The sequence below is a fragment of the Alosa pseudoharengus genome, unplaced genomic scaffold, assembly GCF_046254945.1.
Source record: "Alosa pseudoharengus isolate Yale_2024_CS ecotype anadromous, Long Island Sound unplaced genomic scaffold, YU_APseudo_1.1 YU_APseudo_1.1_scf_20, whole genome shotgun sequence".
NCBI classification, from domain to species: domain Eukaryota; kingdom Metazoa; phylum Chordata; class Actinopteri; order Clupeiformes; family Clupeidae; genus Alosa; species Alosa pseudoharengus.
The window spans coordinates 8,883,491-8,903,536 of NW_027468664.1; the positions used below are offsets into that span (position 1 = coordinate 8,883,491).

At 48.5% G+C, this 20,046-nt stretch overlaps 1 protein-coding gene across 1 annotated transcript in view; it reads left to right on the plus strand.

Moving 5' to 3' along the window:
- exoc4 (exocyst complex component 4) overlaps positions 1 to 20,046 on the plus strand; it is a 99,207-nt gene that overhangs the window by 41,267 nt on the left and 37,894 nt on the right. The window contains exons 4-5 of the mRNA XM_076296474.1: positions 4,262 to 4,481; positions 18,859 to 18,995. Of these exons, the coding sequence (XP_076152589.1) occupies positions 4,262 to 4,481; positions 18,859 to 18,995 (357 nt within the window). The remainder of the gene's footprint in view (positions 1 to 4,261; positions 4,482 to 18,858; positions 18,996 to 20,046) is intronic.

Genomic DNA, 20,046 nt, shown 5'->3' on the forward strand with positions numbered 1-20,046 from the left:
TGTAATACCTTGGCAAATAATAGTCTAAAGCACTCATATTTTCATTCTATATTGATCTACTTTTGCACACAACTTCACAAGACCTGGTGCTAGGGCTCAGTTGTGTTTCTAAGGGATATCAAGAGACCTAGAGGGCTGAAATGTGGTCAGTTCAGAGATGCTTGTAATCCGGCAGAAAGAAAAAACTATAAAGCCTCTGTAACTCTTAGTGAGTACATCACACATTTATTTTGAGGTTCTCAGCTTTCTATAGAGGTCCAACATTTGATGGTAGGCCCCAGAAGAGGTGGGAACAATGCCCTTGTAAATAGGCACAGTGCAATTTCAGGCAAAAACTTGAAATTCTTTTTGAGAGTTAAGCAGTTAAGTGATTTTTTTATCACAGGTTTCAGCAGTTTTGTATCATCTTTTCTGATAGCAGTTGTAATGGTGCTGCCAGCTGACATAAATGTGTTTGAGGAGGTTGGATGATACCAGAGGAGTTGAAATGCTCCAGGACAACACATTAGCTTATTAACTAGACTGGCACACTGCCCGTGTGGAACGTGTGCTTCAGGCGGTGGGCCATCTGACATCTCTATGCACATGTTTCATCAGCCATGGCTTTGGGCGTCAATGTTGTCATCTGAGCTGTACGAGAATGGCTGTCAAATGCCCGTCACACCGAGTCTGGCTCTCGCAAGGCTCTCCCTATTAACTGCGGTGTCTCCCTTGTGAGGCTGTTGGAGAGGACAGGAGAGGCCAGCTTGCAACCCCAGCCCCCCCCCCCCCCAACCAACCCCCACCCCTCCCCCACCTGTGCCCCCAACCTGCACTCAGTCAAAGACGGGCTTCAACTTGAGGCCCCAGTTTTTCAAACACTTGCCTGTCGGCGCACCGGCCCTCGGCGGGATCTCCCCCAGAGACGCCCTTTTTTGAATGTGTGCGGTGGACCTGACGAAATGTCCAAACTCCAAAGGGCAAAAGTTCTCGACACGTCTGATCAAAAGATCTACAGAAAGAGTTCACTTTCTCTCTGTCATGCTGTGAATGAAGTCCCGAACTTTCCTGGACCACATCCTCTCAGAAGTCAGAAAACAAGTGTGAGACATTCTTTCGCCTGTTGCATAGCAACAGACGGTGTTTTCTGTGGTCAAACTGTGATTGGTATTTGCTGGTCAGGCAGAGATGAAAGATGAGCAAACACTGTATCAAGTAGCATGGACTCACCAAAGTTTTCAAAAACAATTATTTGTGGTTCTCACTTGGGTGTAGTAGTAGTAGTAGTAGTAGTAGAAAATGGAAGAACTAGTGCAGTTGTGTTTTCCATATGGAGTTCGCACTTGTCCTGGATGCTGTCAGAGGTAGCATTGCTAGCATATTAATCATTTAGCATGGAAGGGGTAGAAATGGGCAATGTGCCATGGGTTGCTTTCTGTTTGTCTCTGTGCGTGAGGCTTCCATAAACAAATCCCTCCGTGTCTATTTGTGTTCAGTTGCCTGTGTTGCCTGCTGTTGGCCATTATGTTCTCTAGGCTCTTGCAGCCATGAGAGCCATGCGGCATTCACCACAGAACCGGAAACAGGCACACGGGAAGTGGTTCTGTGTCATGTTAACCATTTTTTTTCCAGCCAGTGTACAAGCAAGTGATAGATGAAGCTTGACCTTGATGTTTTTATATTTTCTGTGCTTCTGCATAGCATGCCTCTTGATTAGATTATTGTTCTCTTTCAGGAGGACTTCAGTGATCTATTGTTGGGTTTGAATGGTTATTTGTCTCTAATTGTTTGCCTTAGTTGATTGGCAGATTCATGTCACTCCTCCAAAGCTCAAACTTTTCCATCTATCACACGGCGTGTATGAACTCTTCTCTGTGAGTTCATCGAGTTGAAAGGGAGAGCATTTGAGATTGTTCTGCTGAAGTAAGACATCTCCTTGGATACCAGGAAAAGTCTAATACACTTTAGACAGAGGGAGGAGAGAGGGCGTTGAAAGGAGATGAGACAAACTTGTACTCGTTTGAAGTATATGAGTCTGTGCATACGGAAACCAGGAGGAGATATGAGGCTTCTCTTCCCCTTCTCTCGAGTCCATCAATTGATCATCTAGAGATGTCAGTGTAGTCACAGTGCAGTCTCTGTTGATTTCGGAAAGTCACAATCGTGTGCTTATGACTAGCGCTTTAACCTGTGAGAGATTGCCTGTAAGGCTTAGCATTTAGAATGCTAACTTAATGTGTCAAGGGGTCCAGAAGGCAATGACTTGATCATGAGGCCCATCCAAGCAAAGGTCCTCATCAGGGACCCGAGGCTCTCGGCCAGATGGCGGTGTGTGCAAACAAAGCAGCTCGTCGCCCCCCTCTGCCCATTACGCCAGAATTAGCGCTGCGTTCCGAACCGATCCATCTGTCTACTTGCGGGCAATATCCATCACTCCCGCGAGCGCTTGGGACAATAGAGCAAATAATGGACCTTTCTCCGTGGAGCGCGCTCCTCGTGTCATGTCCATGTATGCTGTCTCCATTCACACGTGGCACTGAAAAAAATGATCCTGATGCTAATGACTCGTTAGCGCATAATGAAATTTGAGTTCCACAGATTTGCAGCACACGTAAGGAGAAAAATGATGATGAATAAGCTACAGAGTTTGCATGGCATTATCGAGACATCCTCTGGGTGCTCAACTGTGTTGAGCATACTTTGTATGCACACGGTTGCCTTGGATATGCGTTAGCTTCTCCTGCTGGCATTTTGTTCCTCTTTTTTAGATAAAATCTGACGTGTAGCCATAAACACAATGTACACACAAACTCACTTATCAGACTTACACACACACACACACACACACACACAGACACGCAGACTCACTCAACGTGGCTCACTCCCCTCACGGCCCATGGTCGACTAATTGGATGGAAGCACTGCTGAGTCAAGCACTTTAGCGGCAAGGCTAAGGTGCAGCGCTAGCTGCTTGGTGATCAATCACCCTTCCCCTGCAAGCGCACAGGCCGCGCTTATGAACTCCTCGGCTCCGCTTATGTGGGACAGCCTGTCCCCTCTCCCAAAGTCACGTCCAGTCTCATCAGTCCACTGCCTTTTAATTGGGTCTGTCACAGAAATGTCAGTCACCTCTACACAGTCACTTCTATCACTAATCCAACTTTATTTAAATACACATATTGGGTGATGGTTAATTCTTAATTTTTTTTTTTTTTTTACTTTTTCACTCATGTTATCACGATTCCACACTGACCCAAACCCTATGTGGGGAGAGTGCCTTTGAGTTCATTATCACACACAAGGAGGGGTTTTTTTTCCATTGCCCAATTTGAGAACTTTTTTTCCAAAATTGGGCAAAGCATGGAGCTGAAGCATGTCAAGCTGTTAAAAGCAGCTAAAAGCACCATTACAAACACTGTTTAGCGGAAGGTTTATGAATATGTTAACTGACACTCACTAGAGTGTCTACAGAGTGGTGTGGCTTTTTTTGTGTCAGTGCAGTTGTGGAGTATATCTTTGGTTTGATGATGCACCATGCAAGTAATGCTTGGAAATAGATGACTCATAGAGCATTTGTAAAATGATTTACAGTAGCATTTTCAGGTCTGATGGGGGTCTTTTTAAAAATGTCTTTTAAAGCTTTGCATCACTGTTGTAGTTCTCATCACTGTTAAATCTTTTTTTTTTTTAAAGAAATGGTGAAAATAATTATCTTCCCCGTTTCAGATTCCCCAAATGTTTCACTAACCCATCTAGCGATGGCTGTTGCAAATTAGCATTTAGCACTATGATACTTCAATCAAATAGCTGTCTTCAGTTTGTCTGTACACTGTATCTGTCCCCATCAAATAAACAATGATCTGTGAATGGTATATTTAAAGAAGTGTCTCATTTTCTGAATGGTATGTGAATGGTATATTTAAAGAAGTCTCATTTTCTGAATGGTATGTGAATGGTATATTTAAAGAAGTCTCATTTTCTGAAGCTCTCAGTGTCCTCTCATGCTCTCCTTGCGTCATCACACAGCACCGTGGCACTATAGCACCCTAAGTATGAGGTGACATGGAAAGTGTCTCAGCAGCACCCCGAGTGCTCTCTGGTCACACAGCGGCCATATTCAAACACTTGCTGATGGTCCGCTGGGTTGACCAAGCCTATGCTTGGTTCAGTTTCTCTTATTTGTCCCCATAAAATAAACAATGATCTACATCAGCTGTGGATGGTGTATTTAAAGAAGGGTCTCCTTTTCTGAAAATGTGCTCTGCGTGTGGTCCCTGTGCAGGTTCATCCAGGAGGTGGAGCAGAACATGGGCCCTGGCCAGGCCAAGCAGTGCCAGCTGCGCACCTTCCTCACCTACTACATCAACGACCTCTTCCTCAACCAGGTGCGCACCGAGACCAACAAGGAGATCGAGACCGTCACCAAGGTGGCCGATCCGCTCAAGATCCTGGCCAGCGCCGACACCATGAAGGTCCTGGGCGTCCAGCGGCCGGTGCTTCAGGTAATACACACACACACACACACACCTTTCCTTTTTTCTTCTTATTCCCTCCTTTTCTTCCCTGTTCCTGTCTCTTTGTCTCCCACGTTTAGGTGTGTTTGTTATGTATTCATGGAGCACCAAGTTTGGAGAGTGAACTGGTTGTAGGGGTGCTCAGGTGTCTTGATGTGCCGTGACTGGTTTTAAAGGGGATCAGCGATGCGCTGGAGATTTCATCTCTCCCTGAGGGTTCTCCCTCACACCTCTGCGTAACACACTGCTAGTGATAATAGCGACCACCCTCCCACCTATCTCACTGCATCATAATTGGAGACGAAATTGTGTTTGATCTCCACTGACCCCGACTTGTCAGCAATTGAAGTGCCCCCCCCCCCCCCCCCCCCCCCACACACACACACACACACACACACACACACACACACACCTATTGCAAGCCCCAGCTTCCTGCCACACAGGCATTTGTCTGAGTAACCGATGGAAGTTCTCTACTTGCGGCCATGCTTTGCTGTCTATTTCATATGACATTTCTCGGAATATGCGCTCCGGACGACGAGCGTTGCACTTCTGATTGGATAGGTCTGCGCCCACACCGCCGCATTCTTGTGGCGAATGTGCACTTAGACGTCTCAGATTAAAGAGCTGGACGAAGTGGCCTTAAGGGTTGAGGTCTAGGGGTGGGGGTGGCAGTGGCGGGGTGATGGGCCCTTTTCTTGCTGTACAGAAATGTGTCATTTGAAGAGCGGCCTTTTATTCAAGCACTTAGTTTGTTTGTGTGTTTGTGTGTGAGAGTGTGTACAGTATGTGAATGATTTATGCCATATTCGTGTGAGTATGTGTGCAAGTATCTCTGTGTGAAGTGTGTGTGTGTCTGTGTGTGTGTGAGAGCCTAAATGTGTCATTCATGTTTGTGTGTGCTTTTGATAAGTCCTTTCAGCAGAGAACAGTGGCAGTTCATTACTGAAGGGATGCCACCTACAGCTCGCCACCGTTTGTTTACGATTATGACTTTGCCTTAACGAGGACTGCGGCATCTTGCTAATTACCCTGCTGGGCTAATGAGTGACTCTCCGGTCCATAAAGATGCATCTTTGTTTGGTCTGGTTTTTCTCCCTCTCTTAATTACCCCAATCAAAAGAGACCTGCGCTGTTATGTGTGTGTGTGTCACTGCTCAAGCCTGCTAGCTCTGCTTTGCCTCACTTCCTGTCAGATCTGCTTCCTGCCACCTCTACTCCTTTTCTTCATGAGTGGTCCCTTTGGTTTCTACATTCATTTGCTCACTCTTGTGATGTCATAGGTTGGCTGTCCTTTCCTAATAGTCCCCCTAATGAATACCTGTTTGGTGGTCAACTGCCTGTTGATTGACCTATTTTCATCGTCTGGTTTGTTGTCAGTACTGTATGTAACGTAGCAGAGAAGGTCTGTACACTTGCTCTCCGTTTGTTGTTGTCAGTATGTACCATCTATGAACAAACAGATGCAACATGCTGAGCATTCGGTGGGGCATTTGGCAGAATATGATTGGGCCCAAGAAAATATCCCCTCATGGCATAATGTCACACTATGACAATTCAGTCCAACACTGGACACTTCATTTGGAGGATATAAATCTTCTATAAAATCTGTACGCAGCTAATCTGCATTTGACACATATACTCAGGTTGAGCTGTGTGGAATTACTTGTTTCATGGTATCAGAATACATGGAAAGGCTGCTTCCATGTGGAACAGTTTAAAGTAGTATGCATATAGCATTTGAATTATAATGATAACATTTGTGAAAACATGACCACAGTGTTGATGACGGTCCCATGTGTTCCAAGTTTAAAAGGCAGTCAAAGTGCAAATCTAAGTGCAGTTTAAATGTCATTTGCTCCACACTGTTTGACATTCATTCTTTTTCGGCGTTTCCATTGCCTCTCACTTTCATCGGCACGGAGACGTATTCGTTGTGCACGGTGCGGCTCACCGACAAAGCGCCGGCCGGCTCGTTCCTCTGGCAGCTGTGTGGCTGACAACTTTTTCCCCGTTCCTTTGTCTGGCAGACAGGTTGCGCTAAGCGAACTCAGACGGCAGTTGGCAGCGGGCGGAACCGGCGGTGTCGCCGTGTCCTGCGTGCCCACATCTGCCAGCCCGCACCTGTGGAGTGGCACGGTGGCACGGCGGCACTTCGACCCCTCCGCTCTCTCTCTCTCTCTCTCTCTCTCGCCCTCTCTCTCTCTCGCCCTCTCTCTCTCTCTTTCTCTCTGTTTGGGCTCAGCTCATTAGACAGATACGTGTAATTAAAGCAGCTCTCGCTCTCGTTAGCATATAATCACCTATGCCAGGCCAGCTGCCTGAGAGGCACCACCAAGCCCTCCCGGCGAGTGTGTGCGTGTGTGTGTGTGTCTATGTGTGTGTCTGTGTGTGTGTGTGTGTCTGTGTGTGTGGGGTTTGTGTGTGTGTGTGTTGTGTCTTTTTTTTAGTCTGTGTGTGTGTGTATGTGTGTGTGTAGGAGGGATAAGGAAGTAGAAAATTAAGGGAGTGTGGGTGGTGTGATCGTTTGTGTACGCCACAGTGACTGACTGAGAGGGAAATGTGAATGTGTGAGACGCTGGAAATGAGAAAAAGATAGAACTCAGTGAGTGCTGTATGTTTGGGGGTGAAACTGTGTGTGTGTGTGTGTGTGTGTGTGTTTCTAAGTGGGTGTTTGTGCGGCTCTGTCTGTGGTCTTCGTGCATCTCGTACCAGCTTTCCTCTGGTGTCTCCAGCCCTCTCCTGACACACTGGGTGCCGACTGGCCCTTCCTGATGTTGTGTGGCCAGGTGTTGTGGAGGGAGAGATAACAGGGTAATCTCCCCTGACGGCACCACCACAGCCTCTGTCACCTCACCGGGCCGATGTCCCTAACCACCGGTGACAATGCTACACACGGAAACACCTTGCTCGGCATAAACGCCTGTAACTTTCTTCTTTGAATGGCATGGTCATTACCAACCAAAATTACCCGAGTTGCCACTCAATGGTTGCCTGCACCTCGTCCACTTTCCCATCACGGAGAGAGAGGACTTTTCCCGTGTCACCATGGTTGGGCGATTTCGCTCTTGCTGACCAAGATGGTGAACATGTCAGTGGAGGTGGAGTGCAAGCTTAAATGTGGAAATTCAATCCAATCAGGTCATTGTGCTGTCGGAGGCTCTCCGTCCATGGCAGCTAATAGTCACCAGCAGGACAAGAGGCGGCCGCAGCAGCAGGACACTGATGAGAAAATAAATTGAAAATGTCCTTGTGGAATCAAAACGTTGCATTCCAGAGACAACGATTTCTTAAAACACCTGGACAACCTGCTCAAGCGATCGCTGGGAAAAAAAAGCTGATATTTTTGAAAACCAACGTGTGTGGGGAAAACCTTGTGGGGGAATCTGTGTGTGATAATGACAGTGGAAGGCTTCTAATGGCTGAGGTGGTTAGCAGTTTTAATGGTTTCTAATGGCTTCTGGCCACTGAGGAGGCCACATCATAGATAGATTGTTCTCAATTCTAACATAATGGAGGTCAGAATGGACCACAATCACCACGTCCTGTCTCAGCATGTGAGACTATTAGCAATCAAATTAGGCTCAGAGCCAACTCAACTTCACAGAGTGACTTAATAGAAATATTAAATAAAATATTAAAATAGTAGTTAAAGCCTTAAGTGTAAGATATAAGTAAAAGAACAATGTAAGCGGGGCCGACTGTAAACACTAAGGGCGTACTCACACTGGCCATGGTTCACTTGTACCGTGCCGGAGTACGGTTCTCTCTCGTTCATGGTCCACACTCACACTGCACACTAATCAAACTACCCAGGCATGGTTGAGCTGCTGTACTCTAGAATCTTTGCATAGGCGTGATAAGCCCAACCGTACCGTGCCCGAGTCCACCTCCTCGAGCGGACCCGGACGCGTAAACACGTAAACGACATTTTCATTGTCCTGCTGACATGTGGACAGAAGCCGTCTCTGAGTCTTGCTGACGTTGAGAAGCACACTGTGACGTCAGGTCACCTCTGCTCTGTGGGCCGACTCGTCTCCATCAGGGTGCACAGCACGGGACTGGCCACACAAACCCCTGGGGTCACCCGTACTGAGGGTCAGTGTCGAGGATGTGACATTATCAATCTGTGCTGCCTGTGATCTGCCCGTCAGGAAGTCTAGAAACTGGCTGCGCAGGGAGGAACTGATGTCCTGTCCAGTGGGTGCTGGTGGTGGTGGTGGTGAAGGTGGTGGTGGTGATGGTGCTGCTGGTGGTGGTGGTGGTGATGGTGCTGCTGGTGGTGGTGGTGGTGATGGTGCTGCTGGTGGTGGTGGTGGTAGTGATGGTGGTGGTGATGGTGGTGGTGGTGATGGTGCTGCTGGTGGTGGTGGTGGTGATGGTGCTGCTGGTGGTGGTGGTGGTAGTGATGGTGGTGGTGATGGTGGTGGTGGTGATGGTGCTGCTGGTGGTGGTGGTGGTGATTGTGCTGCTGGTGGTGGTGGTAGTGATGGTGGTGGTGATGGTGGTGATGGTGCTGCTGGTGGTGGTGGTGGTGATGGTGCTGCTGGTGGTGGTGGTGGTGGTAGTGATGGTGGGTGATGGTGCTGCTGGTGGTGGTGGTGGTGATGGTGCTGCTGGTGGTGGTGGTGGTGGTGGTAGTGATGGTGGTGGCGATGGTGCTGCTGGTGGTGGTGGTGGCGATGGTGATGGTGATGGCCTCACACCTGAGCGAGCAGACTGGCCTGGTGTAGCCACAGCCATGCTGGGTTGCGGGGAACCTCTGGCAGCTGGGCCACATGGAGTGGGGAAATGGTGCAGATGCAGCACATCCTCTCCTGTGGTGGGCTATTAATGAGCTGTGCGCACTGGTGTGTTTGCAGGTGTTTGTGTGCGCATGTGCAGGTTCAAGATGTCCATTTGGCAGTGGCGTGTGAGTGTGTATGGTTCTTTTCTGACTCATTTCAACTCCTGTAGCCAGTAACGAAGAATGTAAGGCACAGGCTATATAAGTTTGTGACATTATCTTTACCTCAGTCATTCTCCATGTAAAAGTATATTAACAGGCACACACATGTCCAAGTATGTTACCAGATACACTCAGTCACATTTCAACCATGTTATGCTGCTATGGGTTGTTCACTCCCTCTCTTTGGGATGAGTGGGATGAGTGTGTGTGTATGTGTACACACACACACACACACACACACACACACACACACACACACACACACACACACACACACACACACACCGACCACTGAAGGCACCGGCCTAATTGATTCTCCCTACATTACTTCATCAGAGAAACAGATAGACAGAGAGAGAGAGAGTGGAAGATGGAGAGAAATGGAGGAAAAAGAGAGAGATGATGGGAGAGAAAGAAACAGATATGTATAGTCAAGGCTCTGCCATTTCAGTTGCATCAGTCCTCCTCTCCACGCGTAAGCTGCTGTGCAGAATTGGATGGGCCAGAGTTATTTTCCTCTCTTGGCCTTGACTCAGCAACTGCCTTTTGGTACTGAAAATGTGACGCTGTTTACTTTTTTGGAAAAGCCCTCAGACCGTGTTTTGTGCAAGTGCTTCCTCATCCTGCCTCTCAGGCGTAGATGAAAGAGAGGCGCTGGTTGTGTGGCTGTAGATGAGATGTCAAGGTGGCTGTGTGGATAGCGCGCAGGCATATCAGTATGGAGGCCCATAGAGGTCACTTTTATTATAATATTAATATTAATAACAAGTATCCCTGCTATCTGAATAACCCCTGTACAGCCCATCCCTCTTTCTCTCTCTCTTTTTCTTTCTCTCTCTCCCTCTCTCTCTCCCTCTCTCTCTGATAAGACTTTGAGGCTGACAGCAGTCCATTGTCTTTGCGGCGCAACAGTGATGCCGTAACCATCTGCGATAGCCGCATGTGCTCCCTCTCTCCTGCTGGCCATCTCTCTCTCTCTCTCTCTCTCTCTCTCTCTCTCTCTCTCTCTCTGTTTTTCTCTCTCTCTCTCTCTCTTTTTCTCTCTCTCTTTTTCTCTCTCTCTCTCTCTCTCTCTCTCTTTTCTCTCTCTCTCTCTCTCTCTCTCTCTCTCTCTCTCTCTCTCTCTCTCTCTCCCTCTCTCTCCCCCCTCCACCTCCTTGGCCGAGTGGTCACTGGAGTGTGGCGGCTCCCGTGGCCAGCCGGTAGAGAGAGAGAGTCGCTGGCGTGATGCTATCTGCGGCGCCTCTCCACGCACTGATTGATTCATTTAATTAGAAACATATCCGGGAGGGGGGTCACCCCACTGGCCAGTTGGAGATTGGCTCCATAAATCTTAAGACCCCCCCACCTACCCCTCCCCATACATACACCCCGATTACCTCCCACCCTAACAGATCCAGTAACCCCCCCTCCTCTGCTAGTAAGTCCCTGCTGGTCTGGTTTGTGGACTTTGGCTTCCAGAAGACCGCTGTCATCCCCCCCTCATCCTGAAACCCCCACCAGTACAGCTGTTCACTCCTAGCCCTATTCCAGTGGCAATGGGGTCAAGCTCTTCTCCAGCGTCCTTCCTTTGTTCTTATTCTACTGAGCTGAGACAGTCACATCTGTGTGTAACATGCGAATGTGTCCCATGCAGTTTCTAGATGCTCTTATCGTTCCACTGAGCTAAGCCACAGTTGCACACTGAGAGATAATATTGAGACATTGATAAATGTGTATAAACTTTGAAGTAATTGGAAACATTGTTATGGCATCAGACATCAATGAGTCATTTGGAGACATTATTGTGATTTGCAGAAGCATTGTTTTGGTTAATTAGTATTAGTTGATATAGCATGTGGAGATAGGTCTTAGGGGAGCAGTACTGACTAAGGAAGACATTGTCTTAGTTATTGGGGTGTTTGCGGTGTTGGGAGATCATGTTTGAGACCCAGTTGAGGTTTTGCATTCCTCATGCCATTTATCCTCATCTCCTTCAGCCGATAGCACATAGCACATATGCCTCTGCTGTCAAATGGCTGTTAATGAAGCTGACCTTTTTAATCTGCTCCCATGTACACACACACACACACACACACACACACACACACACACACACACACACACATACACACACATACACACACACACACACACACACACACACACACACACACACACACACACACACACACACACACGCACACATAATTCCAAAGATTGCACACTGACTGGTATAATTAGAGATGTAGACAGTCCTACATCCACACACACAAACAAACACACACACATTCAGACATACACATAACCATTCAGTCTAATGAATGTGACCTTTGTGTTTGTGGGTGGGTGTGTTGTGTGTCTGATTGGCTTCCTGCTGAAGCAGCTGCATTAAGAAATGTACACACACACACAGACACACACACACACACGCACACATGGACACACTGTCATATAAAAACTCTATCTCTCTCTCTCTCTCTCTCTCTTCACCAGAGAAATAATTACTACCAATCACTGGACTGTTGATGGTGCTAGTGGGGTTTCTATGGCCATCTTCCCCTAATTCCGAATGGCAGGCCCAAAAAGGCACTCACTACAGAACCACACACACACACACACACACAGCTCAGTTCACCTCACAAACTACACATCACCCCCAACCTCCTCAAAGCCCATCAGTCTTCTCAGGGCAGACGCTCCGCTGGGGCTGGAATAGAATCTGCTGGTATCTGAGCCTCACCTGTAGGCCTGAGCCAATCCCCCTGCCTGTCCTGGTTATCTTCCCCTGCACACACACATACACACACACACACACACACACACACACAGACATAGACATACACACACACACACAGACATACACACACACACACACACACACACACACACACACACACACACACACACACACACGGTCCTCGGGCTCGGGCTCAGGTTTGCACCTCTCCACACCTCCCAGGCCCTAGTGGGCACAGAGGCGTCCAGCGTGCACGTCTGTGTGGGTAAGCTGACAGCACTGGAGCACAGAGCTCAAACTGGCCCGGGGTTTAACCCTCCGTTTGGGGTGTCAGCACAGGAGAGTTGGAACACTAATCTCTGCCTGTAGGAGACCTTAGTTACACCAACAATGTGTGTGTGTGTGTCTTTGTCTGTGTCTGTGTGTGTGTGTGTATGTGTGTGTGTGTGTGTTTGTGTCTGTCTGTGTGTGTGTGCATGTGTGTGTGTGTGTGTGTGCGTGTGTGTGTGTGTGTGTGTGTGTGTGTGTGTGTGTGTGTGTGTGTGTGTGTGTGTGCGCGTGTGCGCGTGTGTGCGCGTGTGCGCGCACGCATGAGTGAGTGCTGTGGAGGTCTGTGGGCGGTTGAAATATCATCCTGACTGAGCTGGCAGTTATGAAGAAATATGACTGTTTTGCAAGAAAAATAGTCTAGAAAAAAAAAGTATTATGAAGAAAATGCAGCCTTGGCATCAAACCCATTCTGAAATTCTTACTGGGATAATCTTGGATAAAAATTGCATTCTTTTATTCGTTTTTTCTTTTTTTATTCCTTGGGTATTTGGATTCAGCCCTGGAAAATGCCTTTGTGTGTGTGTGTGTTTGTGTTTCTGTGTGTCTCTGTGTGTGTGTGTGTGTGTGTGTGTGTGTGTGTGTGTGTGTGTGTGTGTGTGTGTTGTGTGTGTGTCACAGTGGGTGCCCCCATAGCAGTAGCATTATGGTAATATGTATATCATTGCCTTCTGTGGAGGCTGTTTGTTCCTCTCCGCGCTCCATTAGCCCCATATGGAACTCTTTTAGAGGCGAGAGAAAAGAGAGAGAGATAACAGAGAGGAGGGAGGAAGGGACTGATGGAAAGAGTGAGGGAAAGAGAAGACTTGGTGGATGTTTGAGTGTATAAAGGGTGTGTGTGTGTGTGTGTGTGTGTGTGGAGCAGGGGGTATTACCCCTTGGAGCGATTGGCATCCACATGCCTGCTCTCCAGAAAAACAGCATAGCGCACGCCTCAAGCATTGCTTTAGGGGGACCCTCAGTGAGACTAACTACACACACACACACACACACACTGATTATATTGTTCCATTTGGAGACCCCCTGTAGAGTATGTGATGATTAGGAGGTACACACCCTTCCGCCTGCCATCGGTGGTTGTGGGGTTTTTTGGGAGGAGCTGGTTGGATATCACACAATGCAAGTCTGATTTGTTAATTACTGTAATTACACACATACACACACCGAAATGCTAACAATGCACGCATACACACACACACACACACAAAGGGTATCAGGGACTCAATCCATGAAAGGTCCAGCCATAAAGAGTACAGTTAGCAATATGTAGCTAATGCGTGTGTGTGTGTGTGTGTGTGTGTGTGTGTGTGTGTGTGTGTGTGTGTGTGTGTGTGTGTGTGTGTGTGTGTGTGTGTGTGTGTGTGTGTGTGTTTGTGTGTTTGTGTTGGCACTAATGACTACTGGCTCCGGTCACACCTCTCACACACCTTAGCTTTGCCGACACTGAACAGACACACAAAATGGAGGAAATGGGGTTTCAGGACATCCCAGTGCATGTTGGGTAAATCATCTTCCATTCTCTGCCAGCTAAGTAAATTAACTGAAGAAAATTGTCTGGCTGAAATTATATTTTCCCTCCATTTCAGTTCCATCGACAGACTGTTTGGCTACATGCTTAATCTGTTCCTTGAAGGATTTGCATGTGGAAGCATTGTGTATTCTTATGCATGCTCATGCATGTATGTGTGTCTGTGTATGTGTGTGTGTGTGTGTGTGTGTGTGTGTGTGTATGTGTGTGCATGTATGAAGGAGTGTGAGCTGCTTGTTTGATTAGAAGTGTGAGTGTGTGCATATATGGGTGTGTTAGTAGGTGCACGTGTGTATGTCTGTTTGTGGTTGAGTGGGTGTGTGTGTGGCTTTATTGATGTGTCTTTGTGCACATTGTTTTTTTTTTTTTTGTTAATGGAGAGACTTTGTGATTGCACACGTTATGGCTGCACATGTTCTCCCCGTATCTTGTGTTTCTGCTGTGCTGTTTGTGGAAAACAAAGTTTGGAGAGAGTAAGTCTGATATCTTTCTCTCCAAACTTCTGTCCACTTCAGCCGTGGAGGCAGCCTGTGACGAGTGTGTCTGCCACTGTGATTGCACTCTTAAGAGATCATGGAGGCCCTGTATATGTTTTTAGGAGAATGTCTTTGTCTCCACACTCTTCAGTAAAAGAGACAAGCCATGATATTTTGTGATTTCTCACTGCCAAAAACTTTTGTATTTTCCAGTGCAGCTAAACTTTCAACTGTGTTATTTCCCATAGCCCTAGACCACAGATGAGCACTCTGCAATACAAGATAAAATCATCTTTTCTTTTTGTATTACTTACCGGATAAAGACATGCATACACACCCATATATCTGTGATGCCTATTCTAGGACGACCTCTTGCTGGGATTCACATTGCAGCAGGCAAATGGGACACACAGCCAGCATCCCTGTGGTGGTGCTCTGCTGATACGGGCCTTTGTGTGGCTCGGGGAGGCTCCAGAAGTTTGGAGGGGGGGGGGGGGTGGAGTTGTCATACTGACATTGATGAATGGACTGTCAGCTGCAGGACTACTCACGTGGAACTGTCCTGGACCCGGGAGACACCTCTGCTTGTGTGTGTGTGTGTGTGAGTGTGTGTGGAACGGCTCGTCACACGCTTCAGCAGGCCGGCACGTGCCCAGTGAGTGTGTGTGGAACAGGCAGGGTTAAACGCTCTGCCCCAGTCAACCTGCCGCCGCTGCCAGGGTCGGACCCCCAGATTAATGGCGGGAGCCCATGACCCGTTTCAGGGGCGACCGCCACAGCGTGCCTCCTATCTCTGGTGCCCCTCCTCCTCCTCCAGCGACCCCCCCATCCTTGCCCACCTTGGTCCCGTTCCGGACCATCTGCAGGGCCGGTCGCCAGCACATCCATCTCCCAGCGACGTCGGGGGGGGGGCACAGGGGCAAGGGCGACTCTTCCCCATCACGGTCACTAGAGAGAGATTAGCATTAGCATGGAGAATAGAGGCTACAGTATGTCCAGTATTGCACATACTGTACTGATGACCGATTACAAGCTGAGTCAGTGGATCACCCAGTCAGGACAAGTTGATTCTTCTGTTCAGAGACATCTCAGTGGGCATTTGTCTTAGTGGGCATTTGTATCGCTTTGATGCTTAAGAGTTAATGCCCGTCTTTAATTGTTTTGCTTTTTTATAGTGGAATGTTTACTCTGAGTGAAATGAAATATCTTCTGGCAGAATTGTAGGAAATGGGGTGAAAAGAATAAGCCATCAGTCTTCCTCCAGGCATCCCCACACCAGTCTTCACTGTCGAGTTACATGGAGGTACTTGATACCCATTCAGATTGAGCCTCTCCCCATTCCCTTTCTTCAATACCTTTAGCTCAAACTGTTCTTAAGTGGCCTGATCACTCACCGTTCCTGCACAGTCCCTCGAGTTTCTATGACAACTCTGCATGCGCGAGGCGGCCGTACATCTGTGTGGCGCACGTTACCTGTTAAAGAGAGGCACCGCGGAGGAGCTAAAGACCGCCGCTTAGCACTCACATAGCTACCACCGCTATACTTCCAACCGCCATCAAAGCGCTTAGCCAATTTCTCCCCCATTCATCGGCTGATAAACCTCCCCCTACAGTCAATTAGCCGGCGCTACCTTCGGGGCTACCTTCGGCTCTCCCGAAGAAAAAGACTGGTCACCAGCAGTCGCGCTTGTTTGAAGAAACAGCCGCTGGCGCAAATAAGAAAAAGGTGGCTTTTGAAAGGATGCGTGCGTGTGTGTGTGTGTGTGTGTGTGATTGAAATGGATTTGTGGCGCTTTGGCGTGACGGCGCAGTTTTCACGCGCGTTTACACTGCGTACCTTGCTGGTTTTTGAAACGTTTCAAAGCATGCCCGTGTTTGTCTTCAGACGTCAGAGAATATGTCAGGTGGACATTTTGGCGCAGTGTGACAATTTGGCGCAGTCCAAGCATGATTGGCTGAGTAAGATGGAAGGATCTTCGTTCAACAGGACAAATGGACCCCTGCTGTTCTCTCTCCCTCTCTCTCTCCCTCCTTCTCTCTCTCTCCTCTCTCTCTCTCTCTCCTTCGCTCCTTTCTCAATCTGCGGTCTGATTACTTTTTAATGATTTCTGGAGGTAAGACGAATGGCCATGTTAAATGAGCAGAATTAGACAAGGAGAGCGCTGCACCAGAGCATTTGTTACTTGAATAATGAAGCTTGGAGCCATTGTTTACTTTGAGATATCGAGCTCTGGTGACATAGGGAGAAAGATGGACATAGCCAGAGAGAGAGAGAGAGAGAGAGAGAGACTTGGAAGATTACGGTCCAGAGACGAAAAGGATTTCCGAAATAAGCCAGACAGAATTGATGTGGAGAACTGATGAGTAGGAGGTGTTTTACATCTGTGCCTGGCTGCTAGTGGACTTTAAGTGAGTCATTTAGTTGTCAATACATCAGCAGCCTGCTGAAGTTACGGCCTCCGTGTCTCCATAAACGCTGGCTCTCTGGCACAGTGTTGGAAGTAAGCAACACACACACACACACACACACAGGGCTTGTCTGTGATGGAGATGTTTCCCGCACGTCCCTGGCTCGTCTTTTGAGCATCAGCCTCCCCACATCGGCTACCAACCCACACACCCCACACACCCCCAAAACACACATACACACACACACACACACACACACACACACATACATTCACACACCACCCTCACTTTCCTACCCCTCCAGGCTTGGCTTGGCAGGGATGTGTGTATTTGGGTAGGCGGTTGAGGTAGGGAGGGGGTTGTTGTGTACAGGCCTCCCCTGGAGGAGTGTCTTGGCAACCGGCTCTATACAGCTCCCCCTCCCCTCCCCTCCCCTCTCACCCCCCCACTACCCCCCACCTTCCACAGCCAGCAGACTGGGCATGGGCATGGATCATTACTCTGCGCGAGCCTCAGGGAGCTCGACAGAGGGAGGCAGCGGGAGCGCGCAGGGGGCGCCCTGGGAAATCCCTTGATATGTATATTAACAGATTGCGGATCAAGTGCGCGAATAAGGGCTCGCTAATGATTTGCCACCGCCCGGCCCCCAGCTCGCCACTGCCCCCTGCTGGGCAGAGCGCGGGACTGCAGCCAGCCCCCACGGGCGCCTCCCAGCAGGGTGCCCCGGTGCCAGAACCGAAGGCATCCTCCCCTACTGTTGAAAGCCGTCCAAGGCTAACGGCCGCCGCGGCTGCCAGAGCTGTGTTCACGCTTCGCCTGGTGTCCACAGGCTACTGCTTGGCACTGGCTTCCTTGCTAATGCTAATTGTCCCGTCACAGCTGGGAATTGCTTCTGATATTCTCTGTGCCAGTGCTATGCTCATGCTATGCTTATTGTCTTCTGGAGCCTTTCATATTTTGCTCTCGCATTAACTGCACTTAACTCCGTTTTAGCAATAACTCGTGACTGTACAGATGTACTACGATTGACTATGTCTTGGGATATAACCAGTCTATGTGGAAGACTGTTGAAAATACAAGCCTGTTTAAACGATGTCCATGCATTTACTCAGCTGACCTACTGTACCTACACGCAGCAGGCATTCTTCAAGCTGATTGTGACTGACAAATTCTGGGTCTTACCTGCAGCGTACGAGCCATTTCAGCTAATCGCTCTCGGCTCCGTGAAGTGCACTGGGTAGTCGGACCCACAGTTACTCAACCACTGTCTATTAGCCACTCTTGCGCATCTAATCTTTGATGACTGCCATTCCTGGGGTGTACACACTCACACTCACACACACACACACACACATGCACACACACACACGCGCAGCCAAATCGAGCTGTCGCTACTTTCATTTCTTGCTGCGTGGCGGTGGCGCGTCCATGACAGGTCACCAACAGCAGACACATCAGCGGCGGTGACGGAACAAAAGTGTGGCTGCCGTGTGTTTTGGCTGCCGCTCTGCTGACATGTTTGCACATTGGATGTGAGCGAGCTGACAGGGTTGTGTCTTTCCCTTTATTTATTCTCTCTCACTCTCCCTCCCTCCCTCTCTCTCTCTCTCTCTCTGTCTTCATTTCTTTCACTGGTAGAGGTTTATTGCTGAGGTCTAGCATTCTCATCAGTGCTTGGTTCGGTGCTTGGTTTCAGAGGCTGTAAGAGAAGTGTTATAGCATAGCTGGTGGTTAAGTCAATCATTGTAATATATAGCCCAGTTGTAGTAGTATGTGCACAATCTCTCTGTGTAGAATGTGGAGGACCTCAAACAGCAGATAGCATCGTATGGTCATTGATTCATTAATGGTAGTCCTTAGGTGTATTAAGTGGTCATTGTTATGCCATAATGCTGTATGTTAATATATGTAAGTGGTCATTGTAATGGCATAATGCTGTATGTTAATGTGTGTTTCAGAGCACGGTGATCGTGGAGAAGTCCATCCAGGACCTAATGAACTTGATGCAGGACCTGAGCGCCTACTCCAACCAGTTCCTGGAGATGGTGTGTGACAAACTGAAGGAATACAAAGAGATCTGTAACACAGCCTACAGGTAACTCTCACTTGGTGCACACACACACACACACACACACACACACACACACACACACACACACACACACACACACACACACACACACACAAACACATCTGTAACCGGCAGAGGTAAGATGTTTTATAGCACACATTTTATAGCAAACAACCAATCCTCGAACACACACACACACACACACACACACACACACACACACACACACACAACCTACACATCACAAGCACACACACACACACACAACCTACACATCACAAGCACACAACCTGCCACGGAGTTGACAGAGCGTGTCTTAATCAGCCTACTGTGTGCAGAGACTGGTAGGGTGCCTTCACCCTTCACCCCTAACTAGGGGCTACAGACGGCTGCCCAGCACTCCTCTTCCCCTCTCGTCACCTGATCAGGTGTTCCTGCCTCCTGCAGGAGTGTGGAAGCATGCAGTAGAGCAGGCCAATCTCCGGAGGCCAAATAACAAGAGTGGGAGGGGTGGATGTGTGTGTCTCTCAGCATGCTTTTGTTTGTGTGTGTGTGCGTGTGCGAGTGTGTGTGTGTGTGTGTGTGTGTGTGTGTGTGTGTGTGTGTGTGTGTCAGCATGCTTTTGTGTGTGTCTGTGTGTCTGTCTGTGTGTGTGTGTTTGTGTGTGTGTGTGTGAATTGGTGTGCAAGCACACACTCACACATGCACACGTGCCAGTGTGCACAGGAACTCAGCCAAGGGTAGAAAAGCACCGACCAAGCGATTTCCTCCTCCTCCTCCTCCTCCTCCTCCTCCTCTCATAAGCGTGCAATACACACATGTGTGCGCAATCTGTCTCGCGAACCACGCGATCACACACACACACGCTGGGCTCGCCGCTGCGGTTGGAAGCCCTCTTAAACAAAGGCAAAGTGACACAAACCCACTAGTCCTCTGTCAAGGAGAGTGGATCACAGTGAAAGTTAATGCACGCTAGGCTCCCCTCTCATCTATTCAATCCAAAGCATGCTTTATGCTCTGGTGCAGCTCTCCACTGCTGCCACTGAATCTCCAGACTTCCAGAGTTCTAGAGTTC